Raw genomic sequence first — 24,150 nt, 5'->3', positions numbered from 1 at the left:
CGTTATTAGATCGAATAGGCCAGAACATCCTGTGGTTTCCTTACCACAGCACAGGCAATTTCCCCAACAGAGATTGGTGCATCCGTCTCTCTTTCTTGCACACTCCACTCCCTGTGCCTGTCTGGGTGCATTTGTGGAGTGAGTGGAGAAGAGGGCTCCAGTGCATGACAGGGCACTTATGGAGTGCGGAGGGGTTAAGCGCCGTGTGTGTTTATGCGGGCAGGAGGGAGCTGGTCCTGAGCCGCTGGCACACAGCTGACCAGAGATTGCTGTCAAGCCGGGTGATGAACTAACTGGCCGATGCAGGAGCCTCCAGCGACGGCTGGGCCACTCTCCGCATTGAGATATATATTGGTTCGTACCGTTCTTCCAGCAGTCACTGGCCAATCCCTCTCCAATGCCAGAAATACAGCTTAATGGTGTAACATTAGAAAATGTTGACAATTTCTACTCTCTTGGCAGACACCTCTCCACAAAAGTCTTCATTAACACTGGAATACAACACTGCCTGAGCTCTGCAAGTGCAGCATTCCTCCGAATGAAGCAGAGTATTGTCGAAGGCTTTCATGGCCGGAATCACTGGGTTGTTGTAGGTTTTTTCAGGCTATATGGCCATGTTCTAGAGCCATTCTCTCCCAACATTTCGCCTGCATCTATGGCAAACATCCTCAGAGGTTGTGAGGTCTGTTGGAACTACACAAAGTCTACATTGACACTGGAATACAACAACGCCTGAGCTCTGCAAGTGCAGCATGTTTCCGAATGAAGCACAGAGAGTTTGATGATCGGGACATTCGTAGGGGACCAAGGGGCTTGTTTATAAAGCCATTATCCTCCCAACCCTGCTCTACGCCTGCGAGACGTGGACTGTCTACAGACGTCACATGCAACTCTTAGAACGATTCCATTACGTTGCCTCCGAAAAATCCTGCAAATCTCCTGGGAAGACAGGCGGACAAATGTCAGCATGTTGGAAGAAGCAAAGACCACCAGCATTGAAGCGATGTTCCTCCACCAGGCATATAGCCGGGGGAGGGGGGGGCTTGAGGGGCTTCACACCCCCACACCCCCAAAATTCTCATGGTGGTCCACGAGAAGGCCTTACTGGTACATTATTTAAACTGTTATGTTTATTCCGGCCATCATGATCTGATCACCATGCTCAATATATCCCATATGCATGGGGGTATTGGGGTAACGATACAAAAGGTTTGCTAGGCTAGACCCTCTTTCACTCAGACTCAGCCCCCCCCCCCGAATCAAACGTAGCCCCCCCCCCCCCCCGAATCAAAATCCTGGCTACGGGCCTGCTTGGAACGATTCCATCAGCGCTGCCTCCGTAAAATCCTGCAAATCTCTTGGGAAGACAAGCGGACAAATGTCAGTGTGCTGGAAGAAGCAAAGACCACCAGCACTGAAGCAATAGTCCGCCGCCATCAACTCCGCTGGACCGGCCACATTGTCCAAATGCCCGATCACTGTCTCCCAAAGCAACTGCTCTATTCCGAACTCAAGAATAGAAAATGGAATGTTGGAGGGCAGGAAAAGAGATTGAAAGATGGGCTTAAATCTAACCTCAAAAACTGTGGCATAGACACTGAGAACTGGGAAGCCCTGGCCCTTGAGCGCCCCAGTTGGAGGTTAGCTGTGACCAGCAGTGCTGCGGAATTCAAAGAGGCATGAATGGAGGACAAAAGGGAGAAATGTGCCAAGAGGAAGGCATGTCAAGCCAACCCTGACTGGGAGCACCTTCCATCTGGAAACATGTCCTCACTGCAGGAGAACATGTGGATCAAGAATAGGGCTCTACAGCCACCTAGAGACCCACCTCCAAGACACCACATCTGGAAGACATTCATACTCAAGTATCACACTGTTGGCTCCTGTTCAACTTGTGATCAGCTAAGACTCCTAAGTCTCTTTCACAAGGACTGTTCTCAAGCTAGACGTCTCTCATCCTATATCTGCATTTCTCACTGTTGACCTTTACTTGATGAGTTTGGGCCCACCTCCCTTCTTTCCCTTCTTTTTTCCTTCCTTCTGCAGGCATCCTCCTTTGGACCATGAGCTCAGGGGCCAGGCGCACTGGGGACACGGGGGATCCCGCTGGTGCCAAACCAGCCCTGCACTCCCAGCCTCCGCAGCCGCCACGGATCCTGGTTGTGGACGCCCGTCCTCCGCATTGGGCCCAGACCCGGCCCAAGCTCTGCAAAGCCCTGGAGCACGTCTTCTGCCTGGCCTGCAGCTTGGGCGGCCCTCCTCGCATCCCCCTCTTCAGCCTCTACGTGGCCCAGAACCAGCACGAGTGCCTCCTGCCCTTCGTGGTGAGTGGGGTTCATTGGGGTGAAATCATGGAGGAATTTAAAAGGGCCTGGTCCCAAAGGAGAGACCTCACCAAAGTTGAAGGAAGCGCCACCAAGATGATTTTATGGCGATTTAGCTGAAAAGGATGCAAAGCAGCAATATTTCGCCAAGCTAAGCATACAGTGTACAAAAATAAAGGCCTTTTTATACATAAAACAGAGCTGCCAGGTTTGAATCTCCCATTCCCTGCCCCCCTGCCGGCTCAACTATGATTGGCTGGCGCTCTTCAGCTGGGAGGAGGCTTGGCCTTCTCCTGAGCGCCAGGGCCAATCGATGGGCTTCTGCTGCCTCGGCTTCCTGACGAATCAGGAGAGAGGGAGGCGGGACGAGAGGAAACAATGCATTCTTGAGTGGATTATGGAGATTAGGAAATGTCCAAGTGACCAGCGAGTCCTAAGGGCCTGCGAGCCAATCTGGCTATTTTCACTGAGGGGTTGCAATAAACATTGAATCCGGATTTTTCCAGTGCTGAGACATAGGAACAATGGGGGAACTTTGGTGGAAGTTTCGATGAGAAAAAAAGTTGAATGGGTGACAGATTAGGACGGGGTGCGGCTTTCCGAAGGCCTCCTCTGTCCTATTGAGATATGATCAAAATACCAAGTGACCGCTTCCTCTGGGGGGCCAACTCCGAGGCCAGAGGTCACGATCCTTTGTTATTGTCCATGCAAATAGTGTCTTTTGATAAGGGTACTTTCCAACTGAGGACTTCCTCCTTTCCAGGGTCACAGGGGTGGCTTCTTATATTTTTATACATCTTTTCAATAAAGGGGGATTGGGTCAAAGGGGTCAGGAAAAGGTCAGATACACAGGGAGGAATATAGAAATATAGAAATCATGTTATAGAAAACATACTCACTTATCCCTCCCACCAGAGTCCCATAGAAGTTCAAGAGAGCACATAAGTGGAAAGGGAGGTGGTTTCTCAGTAATAAATGTGCTACCTTCTGCTATCTATGAAACCTAGGGCATAAAACCTTGATTAAATGTACACACTATCTGTTCTGTCGCGCACTGGGCTTGAAACGAATTGCTTTTAAGACAGGACGTGCAACTTTAGCCCAGCGGGAAGCCAGGGGTTTCCCTTAAGAAATTCTTAAGGATTTTCACCATAAACAGTCTTTAGAGGGCTTGTGAAATATAACAAAGTCTTTTATTGGTGAGCAATCAACAGAAACTTCTTTTGTCTTCAAAAGTTAAACAAATGCTTCCAGGCTTTGTGCTACTGGTGGCTTCTGTTACTTTACTCTAAAAGAAAATCCCTTTCCAAACTTCTCTCAGGCTAACTGTGAACCTAAACCTAACCGATGTGGGATCCACTACCAGGTTGAACTGCGTCTCAAAGCACTGAGTGGACCTACCAGTAGGCCTGGACATCTAAGAACTCCAGCTGGAGTTCTTAGATGTCCAAAGCTGTTTTTCCCTCCAAAGTTCCTCAGAGCTTTAGGGCTGTTTCCCTGGGAATCTTTGGGAATCCTTTTGCTCTTAAGACTGGTCTCCCCCGGGAGGTCTTAAGGGTTGAAACCTTTGTACAGGAGAAGTCTGTATACGTCCTGTACATTGACTTTCCCTGCTGAGACTGACTGAAAATGGCTCTCTTCCCTTCACAATTGTCCTGAACAGGGGGCGGAACCAAACTTAACGATGATGGACAGGGGGCCTGCCCTATAACTGCAAACTTTAACAGGAAGCCACCCTTCTGCTGCAAGCAAACACTTAATACAAGGCAAATAAAGTGGGAGCTTCTGGTACAGCTGTACCAGCACACTATCTAACATGGGAAGGGTCCTTGTTGTTAGTGTCTTGGCAAATTGACCAAGGCTTAACCCTTATTATCCAGTCTGGTGTCCTTGTCCTTAGCAAAACTATAAGTTACTATCTTTTATAAGAGGGGGGTCATGTTCGACTTCAGGGGGAGTTCCTTTGCTGGCTACCAGAGCCAAGGAGACCCCACTGCTGAGGAGCTTGCTCTGTCCCAGGAGCCTCCCCTTCCTCCAAAATGGTTCAGAGGGACCTCTCCCTCGCTGATGCTCCTTCCAGGGCTTTGGGATGTAGGTGGGTCACTTTTGGAAGCCAAGGAGCACCAGAAGCATTATGGTTTTGTGGTGCAGTGGCTCCTGATGTTCTGCTTCTGTTTTTACTGTCTTCCACGCAGCCTTCTCCCCTCTTTCTCTGAGAAGCACTGGTTGCCACGTGGCAGCTCTTCCTCCTGGTTGCCTAGAGACCAGAGGGATGGACGGGTGCCACAGGTAGGCCACAGAATGTGGGTCAGGAGGAGAGAGAAACCAGGTGGTTCTGTGCTCAGCATTCAAGGTGGTCCTGTTTTGCATGAGTATGCAAAGCCGCTCTCATCGCCTCTACTCCTTGCCTTACCTCCCTCATTTCCATGCTCTCCCCCACAGCCTGCCCATTCTCACCAAAGCAAAGCAGCACCTGAATCTATGTTGAAGGCTTTCACGGCTGGAATGAATTTTTTGGCTTGCATCAGTAGGATTATACTGTCTAGATCCAGGGAAGTCATGCTCCCCATGCTCTATTCTGCCTTGGTTAGACCACACCTGAAATCACACTGTGTACCATTCTGGGCACCACAATTGAAGGGAAATGTTGATAAGCTGGAATGCATCCAGAGGAGGGCGACTCAAAGGATCCAGGGACTAGAGAACAAGCCCTATGAGGAGCGGCTTAAAGAGCTGGGCATGTTTAGCCTGCAGAAGAGAAGGTTGAGAGGAGACATGATTTATTTATTTATTTATTGTGTCATCCGCAACCAGAACATTGTATTACATTTCTAACAGAACAAAACAAACAGATAAAAAAAACCCCCCACAAATTTTGCAAACTTGGTAGCTGATTAAATGTCCTTTGACCAGTATCTGGCTCCTTGGAGTGCCGCTGGTGTTGCCGCAAGAAGGTCCTCCCTTGTGCATGTGGCAGGGCTCAGGCTGCATTGCAGCAGGTGATCAGTGGTTTGCTCTTCTCCGCACTCGCATTTTGTGGATTCCACTTTGTGGCCCCATTTCTGAAGGTTGGCTCTGCATCTCGTGGTACCAGAGCGCAGTCTGTTCAGCGCCTTCCAAGTCGCCCCGTCTTCTGTGTGCCCAGAGGGGAGTCTCTCATTTGGTATCAGCTATTGATTGAGGTTCTGGATTTGAGCCTGCCACTTTTGGACTCTCGCTTGCTGAGGTGTTCCAGCGAGTGTCTCTGTAGATCTTAGAAAACTATTTCTAGATTTAAGTCGTTGATGTGCTGGCTGATACCCAAACAGGGGATGAACTGGAGATGTCTCTGCCTTGGTCCTTTCACTATTGGCTGCTACTTCCCGGCGAATGTCAGGTGGTGCGATACCGGCTAGACAGTGTAATTTCTCCAGTGGTGGAGGGCGCAGACACCCCGTGATAATGCGGCATGTCTCATTAAGAGGCACATGTTCTGTTGTAGTGTGGTGAGATGTGTTCCACGCTGGGCATGCATACTCAGCAGCAGAGTAGCTGAGTGGGCACGCCCAGTAGGAGACATGATAGTCATGTATAAATATGTGAGAGGAAGTCCTAGGGAGGAAGGAGCAAGCTTGTTTTCTGCTGCCCTGGAAACTAGGACGCAATGGAACCATGGCTTCAAACTACAGGAAAGGAGATGCCACCTGAACATGAGGAAGAACTTCCTGAGTGTGAGAGCTGTTCAGCAGTGGAACTGTCTGCCCCGGAGTATGGTGGAGGCTCCTTCTATGGAGGCATTCAAACAGAGGTTGGATGGCCATCTGTCGGGGGTGCTTTGAATGCGATTTTCCTGCTACTTCACAGGGGGTTGGGCTGGATGACCCATGAGGTCTCTTCCAAATCTATGATGGTATGATTCTTCTGAAAGAGAGGAGGGGTGTCGATGACCTAATTTCCCCGGGGAGTGAATTCCACAGGTGAGGAGCCACCACCGGGAAGGCCCTGCTCCTCGTCCCCACCAATCTCACTTGTGATAGAGGTGGGATCGAGAGCAGGGCCTCCTCAGATGATCTCAAACTCCGGGGTGGGACGTAGAGGGAGATGCGTTCGGACAGATACGCTGGGCCGGAGCCGTATAGGGTTTTGTAGGTCAAAACAAGCACTTTGAATTGTGCTTGGAACTGGATCGGCAGCCAGTAGAGCTGACATAACAGAGGGGTGGTATGCTCCCTCTATGACGCTCCGGTGACTAATCTGGCTGCCGCCCGCTGGACTAATTGAAGTTTCTGAACAGTCTTCAAAGGCAAGCCCACGTAGAGTGCGTTGCAGTAATCTATTCGGGATGTAACAAGAGCGTGGACCACTGCGACCAGATCTGACTTCCCAAGGTACGGCAATCCTCTCAACCTATGAGGATGCCTGCTATATATATATATATATATATATATATAGGTGAAATGTCTGGAGAGAATGCTTCTGGAACATGGCTAGACAGCCCAGAAAACTCACAGCAACCCAGGAACTTAATCTCTTCCCCGAAGGCTGCTGGTCAGCAAATGGTGCGGCTGGAATGAAGCAGAAGGTCCTGGGGGACTGGACCGTTCTGCAAGAGAGGCCCGCCCTTCCTTTTCTCGCTTGGAGGTGCAGTGCCCAGGTGTTGCTGCAGCCATGCATTCTTAATGACAGCGCCAGCCCAGCCCTCAGGCAGCAGATTTGGGCGGCTCTAAAAATAAGGTGTTTCTAGGTTGTTTTGTCTGTTTCAAGAGCTGTGGATGGGAGGGTGGCTCTGCTGGCTTTCGTGCCTCCTGATGCACGGATCCCCTCTAGGCTCTGCGTCAGGGACAGTGTGGAGTCTTAGGTTGGCTCGTACTCCAAGCCCATCGAGGTGAGTCATATGTGGCCCCTAAGAAATATGCCAATTAGTAATTCAAAGATCAGCCTGTATTAGTAATACAGTTGTGGTTTTCTGTATTCATAGAATCCTAGAGTTGGAAGAGACCTGATGGGCCATCCAGTCCAACTCCTTTTTGTCAAGAAGCAGGAAAATCGCATTCAAAGCACCCCCAACAGATGGCCATCCAGCCTCTGCTTGAAAGCCTCCAACAAAGGAGCCTCCACCACACTCTGCAGCAGAGAGTTCCACTGCTGAACAGCTCTCTCTCACAGTCAGGAAGTTCTTCCTCATGTTCAGGTGGAATCTCCTTTCTTTCTTGTAGTTTGAAGCCATTGCTCCATTGTGTCCTAGTCTCCAGGGCAGCAGAAAGAAAGCCTGCTCCCTCCTCCCTATAACTTGAGCGGCTGAGTGGGGAAAGGAAGGGCCTGAGGCTGTTAGGAATTGTGGGAGTTGAAGTCCAAAACACCTGGAGGGAGGGCCGAAATTTGACCTTGCCTTGTCTAGACACTAGACTTCTCTTGATGCAGCCCAGAATCACATTGGCTTAAAATGAAGTAAAAAATAGCAGGTTTTAAAAAGATGTACTTGATTCAGAGTATGTGGGGGATTAATATGATATTGAAACAGAATTTTGCTTGAAGAAAAGGTAAATGCATGGCAATTCTAGTTGTATCAGAAAGAGTTCTGTGTGAGGGGTGCACTCTCTCGTATCAGAAAGAGTTCTGTGTAAGGGGTGCACTCTCTCAGCCTTTCATAGCTCATTGAGATAGATGTTGGGAAGGGATCTACCAATGACAACAAGAGAAACTTCAACTGTGGGGTTATGCAAACCAAGTTATTTTGGGTGCTAGATGGTTCTGGAGTGTTTACAATGGACATTTTTTGAGTCTTCACATGTTCAGAGGACATTCAGCATGATTTAAGCAGTGGTTCTGAACCTGGGGTCCCCAGATGTGTTTGGCCTACAACTCCCAGAAGTCCCAGCCAGTTTACCAGCTGTTAGGATTTCTGGGAGTTGAAGGCCAAAAACATTTGGGGACCCCAGGTTGAGAACCTGGGGTCCTAGTCCTCCTCCTGGTCCTCCTCTCCCACTAAGTGGGGCTCCAAATCCCTCTTGTGACCCCTCTCCCTTCCTCCTCTGCAGGTGGTGAAAGGAGGCTTTGCCCGGCTCCAGAGCTGTTTTGCAGAGCTACGTGCCATAGCGGCCGAGGGGGCTTTCCGCCCTGGGGAGGATGCTGCTGTGGTGCAGGCCATTCGGGATGGGCTCCAGCAGTTCAAGCAGTACACCGGGAGAGGGATGGCCGGCGCCCCACTCAGCAACTGCGCCATTGAGGTAAGGGGGGGGGGGTCCCTCGATACCTACTTCCACTCACAAGAAGTAGGGCTGAGGAGAAAGGAGTGGGTTGTATGCACGGGACATGGACAAAGACAGAAGCCTTCCTGGGATCCACCTGAGACTTCAGAGTGTGGACACTTTGGGCTGTTTGCATTTGGTATTTCCAAATTGGTATTCAGGTGTGTTTGTCATCCACAGAGAAAGAAGACAGTGTAAGGTGAGTGTGCTTATTAAAAAAAAGACCCTCCTCATGAATGCACAGCAGAGTGACTTATCGACAGCATGACCAGTAGCCCAAAGTGATAAAAAGAACAAAAACACACCAACCAATGTTATTATCTGTTGCAAGCCATATCAGAAAACAAGACCATAAGATATTAATCCACCACACTTGACTGTGGGAAAAAACAATCCTTTTTTATTGATGAAAAATGGTTACAAAATAGAGGAAAAGACAAAGTCAAAAAGCCACAGTAAAATTCAGCGGCCAGGAATATCTCTGAACTAGATCAAAATTCCAAAAGTAACACTATAAAAACCTGGAACCTGTTAGCATTTTACTAACCGTACTTGGAAACTAGAAGCCTCTGGGAATGCAGGCCATGGGAAACGGGAAACGGGAAATCTGCCAAGGTATTGCCTCAGTCTAAACGATGCTTGATCTAACGAGACAGCCCGGGGAGAGACACTTTAAACTGAAGAAACTGTTTCGGGACACGCCTCCAGGCTTTGAAGCTTGTGCCTCCCTTTCCTTTAATCTGCTTGACCTTCGCAGACTCTGCGATTCACTCCTGTTTTTCCAAATCTGTCCTTTCCTATCCTCATTAAAAAAGGCAGGTGTTAGCTCCTCTGGAGAGCTATCACCGCTTGATTCTGAAACATTCCCATCAGGAAATGTAGTTTCACTTTCCAAGCCACTGACCTCAGAATCAACAGTTTCCAAACCATCAGGGGGAAAAATATTTTCAGTAGCCTGTTCAGTTGCATCAGGAAATACAATCAGAGAATCAGGTTCAGGGTCACACGCAGGCTGAACCCCAACATTATCTCTTCCAGAGGAGGCTTTTCTTTATAGCAAAATAATATGGTTGTGCTATTTACAACAAGGTTTCCATGACACAAATAAAGTTCTTTATACTTCCTTCTTTGCTTCCACACTGGGCTTCTTTCTCATGCAGGTAAACAGCTTCACTCTCACAGAGCCTGTTCTCACACCAAAGTTACACAGGAGCTTCACACAGTAGCTTTACACACACATGATGGCCTTTAACCCGGGGCTTCTCTCACAGAAGCTTCTCACACCAGATCTTCTCATGCTGAGGCCTACTAACACTGAGGCCTACCTCACACTGAGGCCTTCTCACACTCTCAGACTAAGGCCTTTCTCACACTGAGATGAACTAACACTGTGGCCTTCTCATACTTTAACCCGGGGCTTCTTCACAGAAGCTTCTCACACCAGGTCTTCTCATGCTGAGGCCTACTAACACTGAGGCCTACCTCACACTGAGGCCTTTCTCCCACTGAGGCCTTCTCACACTCTCAGACTAAGGCCTTTCTCACACTGAGATAAACTGTGGCCTTCTCATACTGAGGTCTACTAAGACACTGAGGCCCTTCTCCCCCCCAGAAACTTCTCACAAACTGAGGCCTACTAAGTTACAGACACACCTGCTTATATTGAACTGCAGCTTTTTCTGAGTAATCACATTTATTTATTTATTTATTTATTTATTTATTTATTTATTTAGTATATTTGTATACTGCCCCTCTCAGCCTTCCGGCGACTCGAATATTAAATAAATAAATAAACAAACAAACAAACAAATAAATAAATGTGATTATAGTTTACAAGGCAAAATTCAATGCCACCAAGAACACAATTACAATATAAAACGGCAACATAAATAGAATAATAATGCTATAATAAAACATAATTCAATAAATTTAACCTTTTTAGTGCTTGACTCACATTTTTGTAATTAAAAACACCTATTTTTTAATATTTCTGACACTCACCTGCTGGCACCTTCCTTTGTCGTTATATCCACAACCGTTGTCCTGTTTTTCGTACTATCAGCCTACTCTCTCACATTTTCTGCTTTGAACTAGATTATATTGCAGTGTAGACTTATATAATCCAGTTCAAATAAATAATGTGGATTATCTGCTTTGATAATCTGGTTTATTTGGCACTTTAGAAGGTCAGGCCAAAAATGCTCAGGGTCAAGAGGTCAAGGAGCTTCACACAGTAGGTTTACACACGGCAGCCTTCACACATGATGGCCTTCAACCCAGGGCAGGCATGTAGCGGGGGGGGGGGAGCTTTAGGGTCTTCAGCACCCCCCCCCCCAATTCTCATGATGGTCTGCGAAAAGGGCTTAGTGGTACATTATTTAAACTGTTATGTTTATTCATATCATCATCTGATCACCATGCTCAATATATCTCATATGCATGGGGGTATTGGGATAACGATACAAAAGGTTTGCTAGGGTAGACCCCCTTTCACTCAGACTCAGCCCCCCCCCCCCGAATCAAACTCAGCCCCCTCCCCCCCCCCCCAAATCAAAATCCTGACTACGGGCCTGACCCAGGGCTTCTCATGCTATTTATTTGTCATGTCAGAGCAACCAGTCCATTATATTACATTTCTAACAGAACAAAGCAGACAAACAGACAAAATACAAAACTTGTGAGTTTGGTAGTTGATTAAATGTCCTTTGACCAGTATCTGGCCACTTGGAGTGCCTCTGGTGTTGCTGCAAGGAGGTCCTCCATGGCGCATGTGGCAGGGCTCAGGTTGCATTGCAGCAGGTGGTCAGTGGTTTGCTCTTCTCCACACTCGCATGTCGAGGACTCCACTTTGTGGCCCCATTTCTGAAGGTTGGCTCTGCATCTTGTGGTGCCGAAGCGCAGTCTGTTCAGTGCCTTCCAGGTCGCCCAGTCCTCTGTGTGCCCAAGAGGGAGTCTCTCATTTGGTATCAGCCATTGGTTGAGGTTCTGGGTTTGAGCCTGCCACTTTTGGACTCTCGCTTGCTGAGGTGTTCCAGCGAGTGTCTCTGTAGATCTTAGAAAACTATTTCTTGATTTAAGTCGTTGACGTGCTGGCTGATACCCAAACAGCTTATCATGCTGAGGCCTACTAACACTGAGGCCTACCTCATACTGAGGCCTTTCTCCACTGAGGTCTTCTCACACTGAAGGTTGTCTCAGAGTGAGGCCTTTCTCACACTGAGATATAGTAACCCTGTGGCCTTCTCATACTGAGGTCTACTAACACACCAAGGCGCAGAGAAGGATTTCAACCAGGGTCCCCCCTTCATCCAGGCTGTCTTCCGTGTACTCAATGGCCAAACAGTGCTACTGATGGTTGGGAATAAGCCAAAGCAGGCTGGACACTGACCAAGATGCCTATCCTTTTGCCCCTGGCCTGGCATAAATGGGAGCCCAGGCCCCACCGGTGTCACTGACCAGTGACCTCTCCTTCTCTTCCAGATTACCATTCTAACCAGCCGACCCAGCACAGAAGTGGCCTGTCAGCTGGAAGCCGGCCTCCGGGGCATTGACCTGGTCAGTCTGCGCCAGCTGCAGGTTGTGGAGGTTGCCCCAGGAGGGCTGCAGGAGGAGCCGTGGCTGGAGACTGGTGGAGGAAGTAGTGGCCACAGCGAGAGCCTCTTGGAAGAGGGTGAGTGGCCACCTACGATGCGTATCCACCTCAGAGTCCTTCCTTGGAAGCAAATGCTTCTGGATGCATTTCCTCAAAGCTAAAGTGCAATGCTTTAACCCAGGCATGGGCAAACATTGGCCCTCCTCCAGGTGTTTTGGACTTCAACTCCCACAATTCCTAACAGCCGATAGGCTGTTAGGAATTGTGGGAGTTGAAGTCCAAAACACCTGGAGGAGGGCCAAAGTTTGCCCATGCCTGTTTGGACACAGAGTTCAAAAAGCAGTTGTTTTCTCAGCAGGAAAACAGCTGGGCAAGTGTCCAGCCCACTGGGCAAGCGTCCAGCCTTCTTCGGCCTCATTCTCCAGGACTGTGGGTGGGTGGCGAAGGCAAGGCTGGTGCCACCTGCTGGGCAGAGGAGCCATGGCTAGCTGACTAGCTGTCCACCCTTCTCTTCTCTTTGTTCTGGACTGTTTGAGCCAAGACAGATGGCTGCTCCTAATCCGGAGCCTCATGGGGGGCTCATCGGCACTTGATCCCTCCCTCTGCTCATCCAGATTAGCCCCCCTCCTGCTCCTCCCAGTCCTGCGACTGGTGCGCTTCTCTGTTGCTAGCCAGCTGGGCCCACAAGCCTGCCTCATTCCCCTGCCTGCCTTCCTTCCATCCCTCCCAAATTTAATCTAAGAGGTTTAGGAGGACCTAATCCTCACCGATAGGCAGATGAGCCTGAGCTGGAGGGAGGGGGGGGGGTACGTGTGCCGAAAGAGCCGTCCACATCAAGGCTTGCCCCCTCCCATCTCTGTGACCCAGATGTGTCTCCTTCCTCTCTCTAACTCCCTTGCAGAAGCTGCTGCCCCCCTCCTGGGCCCAGAGGTGGACCTCCAGGTGGTGGAGAACGAGGTGGTGGCACTGGAGGGCACCTTCAAAGCCTGGCTCCAAGGTCATGGCATCTTTGATAGCCTACTCTGTGACCCAGATGTGTCTCCTTCCTCTCTCTAACTCCCTTGCAGAAGCTGCTGCCCCCCTCCTGGGCCCAGAGGTGGACCTCCAGGTGGTGGAGAACAAGGTGGTGGCACTGGAGGGCACCTTCAAAGCCTGGCTCCAAGGTCATGGCATCTTTGATAGCCTACTCTGTGACCCAGATGTGTCCCCTTCCCCTTCCTCTCTCTAACTCCCTTGCAGAAGCCGCTGCCCCCCTCCTGGGCCCAGAGGTGGACCTCCAGGTGGTGGAGAACGAGGTGGTGGCGCTGGAGGGCATCTTCAAGGCCTGGCTCCAAGGTCATGGCATCTCTGATAGCCTACTCTGTGACCCAGATGTGTCTCCTTCCTCTCTCTAACTCCCTTGCAGAAGCTGCTGCCCCCCTCCTGGGCCCAGAGGTGGACCTCCAGATGGTGGAGAACGAGGTGGTGGCACTGGAGGGCGTCTTCAAGGCCTGGCTCCAAGGTCATGGCATCTTTGATAGCCTACTCTGTGACCCAGATGTGTCCCCTTCCTCTCTCTAACTCCCTTGCAGAAGCTGCTGCCCCCCTCCTGGGCCCAGAGGTGGACCTCCAGGTGGTGGAGAACAAGGTGGTGGCACTGGAGGGCATCTTCAAAGCCTGGCTCCAAGGTCATGGCATCTTTGATAGCCTACTCTGTGACCCAGATGTGTCCCCTTCCCCTTCCTCTCTCTAACTCCCTTGCAGAAGCCGCTGCCCCCCTCCTGGGCCCAGAGGTGGACCTCCAGGTGGTGGAGAACGAGGTGGTGGCACTGGAGGGCGTCTTCAAGGCCTGGCTCCAAGGTCACGGCACTGACCAGGAGCACCTCCACCTCCTCCTGCCCAAAGCACCCCTCGGCCCACAGAACAACCTAGGTAAGGGCCCTTCCTTGTTTGGAGGTGCCAGTTGTGGGGCAAAGGTAGAGGCTCCTCGCCCACAGCCCCCTGAGGACTCTTTACCTGCCCGGACAGGAGCCCCTGGTGGCACAATGGGAGAACCAAGTATGGGGAACACAGGCCTGGGGGCTGGATGTGGCTCCTGGGGCTCTTTTCTCAGGCCCTCCTCTCTCGCACCATCTTAGCCTTCCTTCCTTCCTCCCTCCCTCCCTTCCTTTCCTTCCTCCCTTCTTCCCTTTTTCTCCTTCCATCCTTCCTTCCCTTTCACCCTTTTGTCCTTCCTTGTCTTTTCTTCCTTCTTCCATCCTTCCCTTCCTCCCTCTTTCTCCTTTCCTCCTTCCTTCCCTTCCACTCTTTTGTCCTTCCTTCCCTTTCCTCCATCCTTCCCTCTCTCCCTCTTTCTCCTTCCCTCCTTCCTTCCCTCCCATCCTTCATTCCTTCCCTCTTTTTTCCCTCTTTCCCTCTCTTCCTTCCTCCTTCCTTACCTCCCTCTTTATCCTTTCCTCCTTCCTTCCCTTCCATCCTTTTGTCCTTCCTTCCCTTTCCTACATCCTTCCCTCTGTCCCCCTTTCTTCCTTTCTTACCTCCCTCTTTCTCCTTCCATCCATCCTTATCTTGCATCCTTCCTTCCTTCGCTCTCCCTTTCTCCTTACCTCCTTCCTTCCCTCCCACCCTTTTTTCCTTCCCTCTTTCCCTCTCTCCCTTTCTCCTTCCTTCCTTACCTTCCTCTTTCTCCTTCCCTCCTTCCTTCTTTCATCCTTTCCCTCTCTCCCTCTTTCTCCTTCCTTTCTTCCCTTTGCCCCCTCTTTCCCTCTCTCCCTCTTTCCCCTTCCTTCCTTACCTCCCTCTTTCTCCTTCCCCCTTCCTTCTCTTACACCTTTCCTTCCTTCCCTTTTTCCTCCCTCCTTCCCTCTCTCCCTTTCTCCTTCCTTCCTTACCTCCCTCTTTCTCCTTCCCTCCTTCCTTCTCTTACACCTTTCCTTCCCTCTTTCTTCCCTCCTTCCCTCTCTTCTTTCTGTTTCCTTCCTTCCTTCCATCCCTTCCACCCTTCCTTCCCTCCTCCTCCCTCCTTCCCTCTCTCCCTCCTTCCTTCCCTTCCACCCTTTTGTCCTTCCTTTCTTCCCTTTTGTCTTTCCTTTGTTTTCTCTTCCTCCTAACCTTCTTCCTTCCCTTCCTTACTTCCCTCTTTCACCTTCCGTCCTTCCTTCTCTCTTTCCTCCCTCCCTCCATTCTCTTCCACCGTTCCTTCCTTTCACTCTTCTCTTCCTCCCTGTCTCCCTTCTCTTTTTCCTGCCTCCTTTCTTCCTGGGGATGTTCAGCTGGGAGAAGGTAGAGAGGGAACATGAGAACCATGTTTCAGGACTTCAAGGGGTGTCCCATTGAGGCAGGCGGGCAGGCAGGCGGGGGGGGGGGGTGACTTTCCCCTGCTCTAGAGACCAGGGCACAAGGGAGCAATGGGTTTGAATGGGAGGGAAAGAGATTTGATTGACAAGATGAGGAAGAACTTTGTGGAAAGTGCCATAGGCTGCCCAGGAGTGTGGTGGAGTCTCCTTCTCTGGAGGCTTTTCTGCAGAATCTGTCTATCGGGAGTGCTTTGGTTGTGCCTTCCTGCATGGCAGGGGGTTGGACTGGATGACCTTTGGGGGTCTCTTCCAGCTCTAGGATTCTATATCAGGAGTGGGCAAGACAAGGGTCTCATGGAGACACTTTTTCTCTCCCACCCACCATCTTATCCTGACTAAGGCCAACCCTTTTGGGATCCAAACGTTTCTAATCTTTCCTTCACTTTCTGCCTCCGAAAGAGAAGAGGAAGGGGAGGACAGGGTAGGGAGGGGGCTAGGGGAGAACCCCTTCTCTCCTGACCTGCCTGCCCACCCCACTCTGGCCCGCCATGTGGCCCCTGAGTTAGAAAGTTTGCCCATACCTGAAACCCTTGTGCCAGCAGGTTGGCAGTTTGAATCTGGGGAGCAGGGTGAACTCCCATGTGTCAGCTCCAGCTTCTCATGCGGGGACATGAGAGGAGTGTTCCATAGGATGGTGAAACATCAGGGCATCCCCTGGGCAACATCCTTGCAGATGGCCAATTCTCTCACACCAGAAGTGACTTGCAGTTTCTCAAGTCGCTCCTTGTACAGAAAAAAAACCCCTGCCCAGATGGAGGGCACAGCAAGGGCCTGAGAAACACCCTCTACCATCCATGGAGTGGGGAGGAAATACACCTGTAGACATAGGAGAGGGCTAAACCTATTGGGGAACCCACCCAGACCCACTGGCACAGGCTTGGTTAGCAAGCTGGCCAGCCAGTTTGGGAAGGACTGTCTTAAGGGTCTCTTTAACAGATTGTAGTTGTATCTTCCTGCCTGGCAAGAGATTGGGCAGCCCTTGTGGTCTTCTTGGGTTCTAGGAGTCTAGGATTCCATGCACACACAAGTGAAACACACCTGTAGCAGAGGGTCTGTGTGCCTCCGTCCTCTTCGGGCTCCCTCTGGTCGTCCGGCCCACAAGCTGCTGGAAGCTGACTCTCCCTGGGTGCAGGACTCTCCCTGGGTGCAGCTCTGGAGGAGCATGGGGCTTGCTGACAGAGAGAACTGGCCCTTCCTTCTAGACCAGGCATGGGCAAATTGCAGTCCTCCTCCAGGTGTTTAGAAGTCCCAAACACCTGGAGGAGGGCCTGGCTGCTCTAGGTATTCAAAGAGGCAGCCTCTTCCTTCCTTGTCTGTGAGCCCCTCATATCTCTCCCCTTGCCCCTTGCAGCATGTCTGAAGTGTGATGTCCAGGAGCGGCTCCTCAGCCCGGCTCTGCTTCCACCGCTGGGTCCCAGAGAAGACCAGGCAAGAGCCAGCCATGCCACCACCAGCTGCTTCTGGATGGAACCCAGACCAGGCTTGGCTCCGCGACGGCTCAGGGTCCTCAGGTACTTCTCTCTGGGGCAGGTCTCCAACAGAGGGAAGGGGCAGCATAGGTGGCACCTACCTGAAGACCACGTTGGCCAACCTCAAGCCTGTCCTCAGACACAGAGTGAAGGAAGAGACACTTTGAAGGCTCTCATCTCTTTCCTGGTTTGCTTTTCTGGGGCCAAGTCAAAGGGGCCCTTGGAGGCCAAGCCTGTGTCCACCATGACCCAACCCATAGGTTCTCAGACTAGCTGGTTTCCGTTGTCATACCTGGGGGCAAGATCTGACCGATGCACCAAAAGACCAAAGTTGGGGTTGCTTTGTAAGCCATGGGGAGAAACTCCATTGACCCACCTGCATGGAGAGACAGGGTGCAGGTCTCTTCCAGGTGTCCAAAATCATCTACGGCAAACAAAATTGGACCTCACAACCTCTGAGGATGCTTGCCATAGATGCAGGCGAAACGTCAGGAGAAATGCCTCTAGAACATGGCCCTATAGCCTGAAAAAACCTACAAGAACCTAAAATTGGGTCTCTCTGGAGGTCTGACATGAGCCCCCTTCCCCCTTGTCACTGGTCTTGTGCCTGCAGGGCGCTCAAAGCAGAGGGTCTGTGTGCCTCCGTCCTCTTCGGGCTCCCTCTGGTCGTCCGGCCCACAAGCTGCTGGAAGCTGAACTGGGACGAACTGGAAGCCAACCAGCACCGTTTCCAGGCCCTCTGCTGTGGCTTGCGGGTGAGGAGCCCAAGGGAGAGGCAGCAGGGAGTCTCAATGGCAGGCATCCTCCAACTGCAGCCCTCCAACTGGCTAGACGCAGGCATGGGTCAACTTCAGCACCCCAGGTATTTTGGACTTTCACTCCCGCAATTCCTAACAGCCCAATGTTAGGAATTGTGGGAACTGAAATCCAAAACACCTGGAGGGACAAAGTTGGCCCTGTCAGAAATATTCAATATTAGCTAGGTATTTTTAACACCAAAAATGTGTGTCAAGCACTGAAAGGGCTAAATGGACAGATGCAACTGACTTAGCAAAAGCTGCAGTCTATATATATAAATTTGTTAGGGGCATCCAACAGGGAAACAAAACTCAAAAACCCCCCAACGAAACTTAACCAAAATTCCCACAAAACGGCAAAACAACAAAACTCAAAAAATCCCCCAACGAAACGTAACTAAAATCCCCGTGCCCATAACACAACCCACAAGGTACAAACATACCTACTCAAAATGAAAAACAACACAACAACACACTCACAAAACGGCAAAACAACAAAACTAAAAAATCCCCCAACAAAACTTAACCAAAATCCCCGTGCCCATAACACAACCCACAAGGTACAAACATATCTACTCAAAATGAAAAACAACACAACAACACACTCACAAAACGGCAAAAGAACAAAACTCAAAAAAACCCCAACGAAACTTAACCAAAATTCCTATGCCCATAACACAACCCACAAGGTACAAACATATCTACTCAAAATGAAAAACAACACAACAACACACTCACAAAACGGCAAAACAACTGAGCATGCGCATTGGCGCCCAGCCGCAAGTTCCCTGGCGCGCGCACATGGCCTTCCGGCCAACGTTCCCTCTGCGGAAACCATGCCCACTCCCGCACACACACACCCCCTGCCGCACACACACACGCAACCCCATGCTCCATCACTCCCCCCGCCACCGCATACACACACGCAACCCCACTCCCCCGCCGCCACACACACACACGCAACCCCACGCTCCATCACTCCCCCCACCGCCGCACACACACGCAACCCCACTCCCCCCGCCGCCGCACACACACATGCAACCCCACGCTCCATCACTCCCCCCGCTGCCGCATACACACACGCAACCCCACGCTCCATCACTCCCCTGCCCCAATCTTACCTCCTTTTACTTCACGCCACCTCCAAACCCCACCCGGCCCCTTCCCGCCCTGTCAAAATCTAGGAAAGACAGGAAGGAAGGAAAGAAGGAAGAAAGACAAAGGGAGGTAAAGAAAAAGGGGGAAGGAAGGAAAGTTAGAGGAAGAAGAAAAGGAAAGAAAAGGAAAGATGGAAGGAAAGAAAAGAGAGACAGCAGAAGAGAAAGAAAAAGGGGGAAGGAAGGAAAGAGATAGAGACAGAAAAGGGGAAGGAAAGATGGGAAGGAAGGAAGGAAGGAAGGAAGGAAGGAGGGAGGGAAAGAAGGAGAGAAAGAGGGAAGATTGGCCACAGCAACACGTGGCGGGTAAAGGTTGTTATTTCTATTATTATTATTCTGCTATTGTTCCTCTGAGACCCTTTTAGGGGGAATGGGAGAGGTGTCAGGTCCCAGAGGCAATGCATTGCATTATTGTTATTGTTATGATGGTGGTGAAATAAAAGGAAATAAAAAGTGAAAGAAGGAAGCAAACAGGGAGGGAAGAAAGGCAAAGGAAGAAAGGGGGAGGGAATGAAGGAAAGAGAGAAGGATGAAACCAAGTAGTGAAAGAAGGAAAGAAAGAAAGAGGTAGAGAAGGAAGAAAGGAGAGAAAGGGGGAGGAAAAGGGGGAAGGAATAGGTAGGGACCTCTCTTTCATAATAGTCCAGATATCTACCTCAACTTTGATAAGTTTTACTATAGGCCACAGCAACGCGTGGCAGGGCACAGCTAGTTCTATATAAGCAGGTGTGTCTGTAGCTTAGTAGGCTTGTGTGTTAGTTTGCCTCAGTGAGAGAAAAGTCTTAGTGTGTGAGAATGCCTCGCGGGTGTGAGGTAAGCCTTAGTCTGTGAGAGAAGGCCTCACAGTGTGAAGTAGGCCTTTGTGAGAAAAGGCCTCATTGTGGGGTAGGCCTCAGTCTGTGAGAGGCCTCATCATGTGAGATAGGCCTTAGTCTGTGAGAGAAGGCCTCACAGAGGTAGGCCTTTGTGAGAAAAGGCCTCAGTGTGAGGTAGGCCTTAATCTGCAAGAGAAGGCCTCACCGTATGAGATAAGCCTTAGTCTGTGAGAGAAGGCCTCACAGTGTGAGGTAGGCCTTAGTCAGTGAGAGAAGGTCTCACCGTGTGAGGTAGGTCTCAGTCTGTGAGAGAGGGCCTCACAGTGTGAGGTAGGTCTCAGTCTGTAAGAGAAGGCCTCACAATGTAAGGTAGGCCTTAGTCTGTGAGAGAAGGTCTCAAAGTGTGAGGTAGGCCTTCGTCTGTGAGAGGCAGGCCTCGCAGTGTGAGGTAGGCCTTAGTCCGCAAGAGAAGGCTTCAAAGTGTGAGATAGGCCATAGTCTGTGAGAGAAGGCCTCACCATGTAAGGTAGGCCTTAGTCTGTGAGAGAAGACTGCAGTGTGAGGTAGGCCTTAGTCTGTGAGAGAAGGCCTCATCGTGTGAGGTAGGCCATAGTCTGTGATAGAAGGCCTCACAGAGTGAGGTAGGCCTTAGTCTGTGAGGGAAGGCCTCGTGTGAGATAGGCCTTAGTCTGTGAGAGAAGGCATCACAGTGTGAGGTAGGTCTCACTCTGTAAGAGAAGGCTTCACAATGTGAGGTAGGATTTAGTCTGTGAGAGAAGGCCTCACCATGTGAAGTAGGCCTTAGTCTGTGAGAGGCAGGCGTCACAGTGTGAGGTAGGCCTTAGTGTGAGATAGGCCTTGGTCTGTGAGAGAAGGCATCACAGTGTGAGGTAGGTCTCACTCTGTAAGAGAAGTCTTCACAATGTGAGGTAGGCTTTAGTCTGTGAGAGAAGGCCTCACCATGTGAAGTAGGCCTTAGTCTGTGAGAGGCAGGCGTCACAGTGTGAGGTAGGCCTTAGTCTGCAAGAGAAGGCCTCACAGTGTGAGGTAGGCCTTAGTCTGCGAGAGAAGCCCTCACAGTATGAGGTAGGCCTTAGTCTGCAAGAGGCCTCTCTGTTTGAGGTAGGCCTTTGTGAGAAAAGGCCTCAGTGCGAGGTAGGCCTTGGTCTGTGAGAGAAGGCCTCATCGTGTGAGGTAGGCCTTTGTGAGGTAGGCCTTAGTCTGTGAGAGAAGCCTGTGTGTGAGGTAAGCCTCGGTATGAGAAGACCTTGTGTGAGAAGCTCCATTGTGAAGGTTAAACTTTGTGTCATGGAAACCTTGTAAATAGTGCAACTATATTATTTTGCTATAAAGAAAAGTCTCCTAAGGAGTTGGCCCTAATAACCAGAGAGCTGTACTTTGAGGAGGCCTCCATTATGGAATTGGGGGGGGGGGGGGGGCTTTTTCACCAAAGAACAAGTGGGGGGTGCTGCTGTTTTGACCCCCTCCCCCACTCCACCCCACTCCCCATTTTTCTTCCAGAGCAGAGAATGGCTTCTTCTGGCCCAGTACGAACCACAGGAGGGTCCCGTTCCCCGCAGAGAGCCCCCCACCGCTGCCCCCATTGCCTCCCTGTGGGCCCTTCTGCCCGCAGCCTCCTGCTCCTCCCTCCTCCTGCGCTCCGTGGCCCCCAGAGAGCTCCTCCTGCCGGGCTCCTTCCACGCTCCCCCCATGGAGCCCCCAGACACAGCGCTCAAGGACATGGAGGCAAGTGGCTAGGGTATAGGGGGGCTGAGAGGGGGTGCTCCTGGACCAGGCTCCTCAAGGCACACACTCCCTTTGCACTGAGGAGGGGTCCAAGGATGTCTGGAGAGAGTCCTCTGCACTTAAGAAGAGTGCAGGAGCTCAGTCAGGGCTCCGAGGGCTACTGAAGCCCTTCTAGGGGAATCTGAGGCCTCTACCATTGGCCCCCCTCCTCTGCAATGAATTGTACCCTCTTCTGCTTCTTGGGGGTCCAATGGGATCCTCATGCTGGGAGGAAGGACTGTTCAGCAGTGGAACTCTCTGACCTGAAGTGTGGTGGAGGCTCCTTCTTTGGAGGCTTTTAAACAGAGGCTGGATGGCCATCTGTTGGGGTGCTTTGAATGCAATTAATGCTTCTTGGCAGGGGGTTGGACTGGATGGCCCATGAGGTCTCTTCCAACTGGGCCTGGGAGTGGGCAGGGGAGCCCCTCTATACCTTACCCCCTTTCTTAGTGGAAGCCAGGTGACTGACCAGGGGATGAGGGGGGAGGGATACATTTGGATTGCCCCCTGCCCCAAGTTACTTTGCACTGAAGCAGTGGTTCTGAACATGAGGAAGGACTTCCTGACTGTGAGAGCCGTTCAGCAGTGGAACTCTCTGCCCCGGAGTGTGGTGGAGGCTCCTTCTTTGGAAGCTTTTAAACAGAGGCTGGATGGCCATCTGTCAGGGGTGATTTGAATGCAATATTCCTGCTTCTTGGCAGAATGGGGTTGGACTGGATGATGGCCCAGGAGGTCTCTTTCAACTCTTTGATTCCATGATTCTCAACCTGTGCGTCCACAGATATTTTGGCCTTCGAACAGCTGAGATTTCTGGGAGCTGTAGGCCAAAACACCTGGGGACCCCACAGGTTGGGAACCACTGCTCGGAAGCAAAATACACCTTCTACCTGTCCCTTCCTCAGAGCATCCTGGAGGGCCTCAACGTGGAGACGGCCTTCGACCCCCTGAGCCTGGAGACCCACCTGTACCAGGCACTGCGGGCCCGCTTGGCCCAACCGCTGGCCCCTCGCCCAACTCCGCGCCCCGCTGAACGACACCTGCCTCGCCAGGTAGGATAGGGAGTTGAGTGGGGGGGATGCATTGGCATCTGCACCCAGTAATTCCCAGTGACTGCAACAGTCTGCATGCAACTCCAGCCCCGTTCTCTGCTTTCCGCAGCAAGCCGGCCAACGACACCCCAGCAGGGCCCGAGCCACGGTGGCCCCCCTGCGCCTGGCCCCATCCCCCAGAACCAACCGGGCAGTGCTCTCCCTGTTCTCCAGCGAAGAGGATGAGTTCCCAGATGCCATTTAAGAGGAAGAGCTGCCAAGCCCAGGAAGGGGCCCACTCCAAAAGTAGGCCCCTGCATCCCTGGTCAATTGCCTGAATCCAGCAAGGTGGAGGGGGGGGGGAGGCATGGGGGTCTCCCTTTGACCCTTGCCCACTCAGCAGCACCATTGACACAAGTGCCTCAACCCCCCCCCCCCCAAAAGAAACTAGTTTGTTTTCCCTCCTCCGCAAATAACCTGCTTCTCCTTTATCTCACCCGAGATAATTAGTTTTTCTTTTAATTAGTTTTTCTTTTAATCATTACATGTAGGGTAATGATTATTGTCACTGTGATTGTGCTTATTGCCCATTAGTCACTGTGATTGTGCTTATTGTCACTGTGCCCTTAGTGCCCATTGTCACTGTGCCCTTAGTGCCCATTGTCACTGTGATTGTGCTTATTGTCACTGTGCCCTTAGTGTCCATTGTGCTTATTGTCACTGTGCTTATTGTCACTGTGCCCTTAGTGCCCATTGTGCTTATTGTCACTGTGCTTATTGTCACTGTGCCCTTAGTGCCCATTGTCACTGTGATTGTGCTTATTGTAATTTTTATATTGTTATGTATTCACATGTTTTATGCAATTATGATGTTGCTGTTTATTGTTTGTGTTTTCAGTTTGCATTTTCGGTTTTAACTCTGTTGTAATTTGTTGTTTGGGCTTGGCCTCATGTAAGCCGCCCCGAGTCCCCATCGAGGAGGTGGTGGCGGGGTATAAATAAAGATGATGATGATGATGATTATTATTATTATTATTTTCTTTCCTCTTTCCTGGGGAATTCCCATTCTAAATGGGGAGGAGGCTTCAGGGTTCGGTGTGGGGAGGACTTGTTATTATTATTATTATTATTATTATTATTATTATTATTATTATTATTTTCTTTCCTCCTTCCTGGGGAATTCCCATTCTAAATGGGGAGGGGGCTTCAGGGTTCAGTGTGGGGAGGGGGAGTATTTCCAACCCCCCTACCAGCCCCTCCCTCTACAAACGTCTTTGCAGCAGCAGTCTGTCATTGCCCTCCCCCCCCCCCACTTCTCACTCAGCCTTCCTTCCTCTCTCTCCCACCCACGCACTGCTGTTGCAAGCTCTCAAAGAGGAAGCAGCCCTCCCTCCCACCAGCCCTACTTCCTCTTCAGCTGACACGAGGGAGGAAGTGCTGAAGATGGCACGAACTGGGAGACAGGCATTTGCAAGAAGGGGGGGGGGGGGTTGCAGCCAGTTCTCGCCCATCTCAAGCAGAAAGAGGCTTGAGACCCTTGCAAGACCCTTTTGCAAGACCCTTTTCCTCCCAACTCCCCACATATGGGGGTGCCTGCTCCTGGGGAGGGAGAACACGCATC

The 24,150-nt window shown here is 50.9% G+C and overlaps 1 protein-coding gene across 1 annotated transcript; it reads left to right on the top strand.

Moving 5' to 3' along the window:
• The first annotated feature begins 762 nt into the window (after positions 1-762).
• M1AP (meiosis 1 associated protein) lies at positions 763-24,013 on the top strand. The gene is made up of 10 exons (XM_067468371.1): positions 763-796; positions 2,047-2,324; positions 8,342-8,530; positions 12,032-12,221; positions 13,887-14,054; positions 16,830-16,989; positions 17,561-17,702; positions 21,238-21,462; positions 22,404-22,550; positions 22,660-24,013. The coding sequence occupies exons 1-10, from the start codon at positions 763-765 to the stop codon at positions 22,792-22,794; spliced, it is 1,668 nt and encodes a 555-aa protein (XP_067324472.1). The 3' UTR covers positions 22,795-24,013.
• The last annotated feature ends 137 nt before the right edge of the window (positions 24,014-24,150 follow it).

This window comes from Anolis sagrei, chromosome 5 (assembly GCF_037176765.1).
Source record: "Anolis sagrei isolate rAnoSag1 chromosome 5, rAnoSag1.mat, whole genome shotgun sequence".
NCBI lineage: Eukaryota > Metazoa > Chordata > Lepidosauria > Squamata > Dactyloidae > Anolis > Anolis sagrei.
This window is presented reverse-complemented; position numbering and strand designations above follow the sequence as displayed.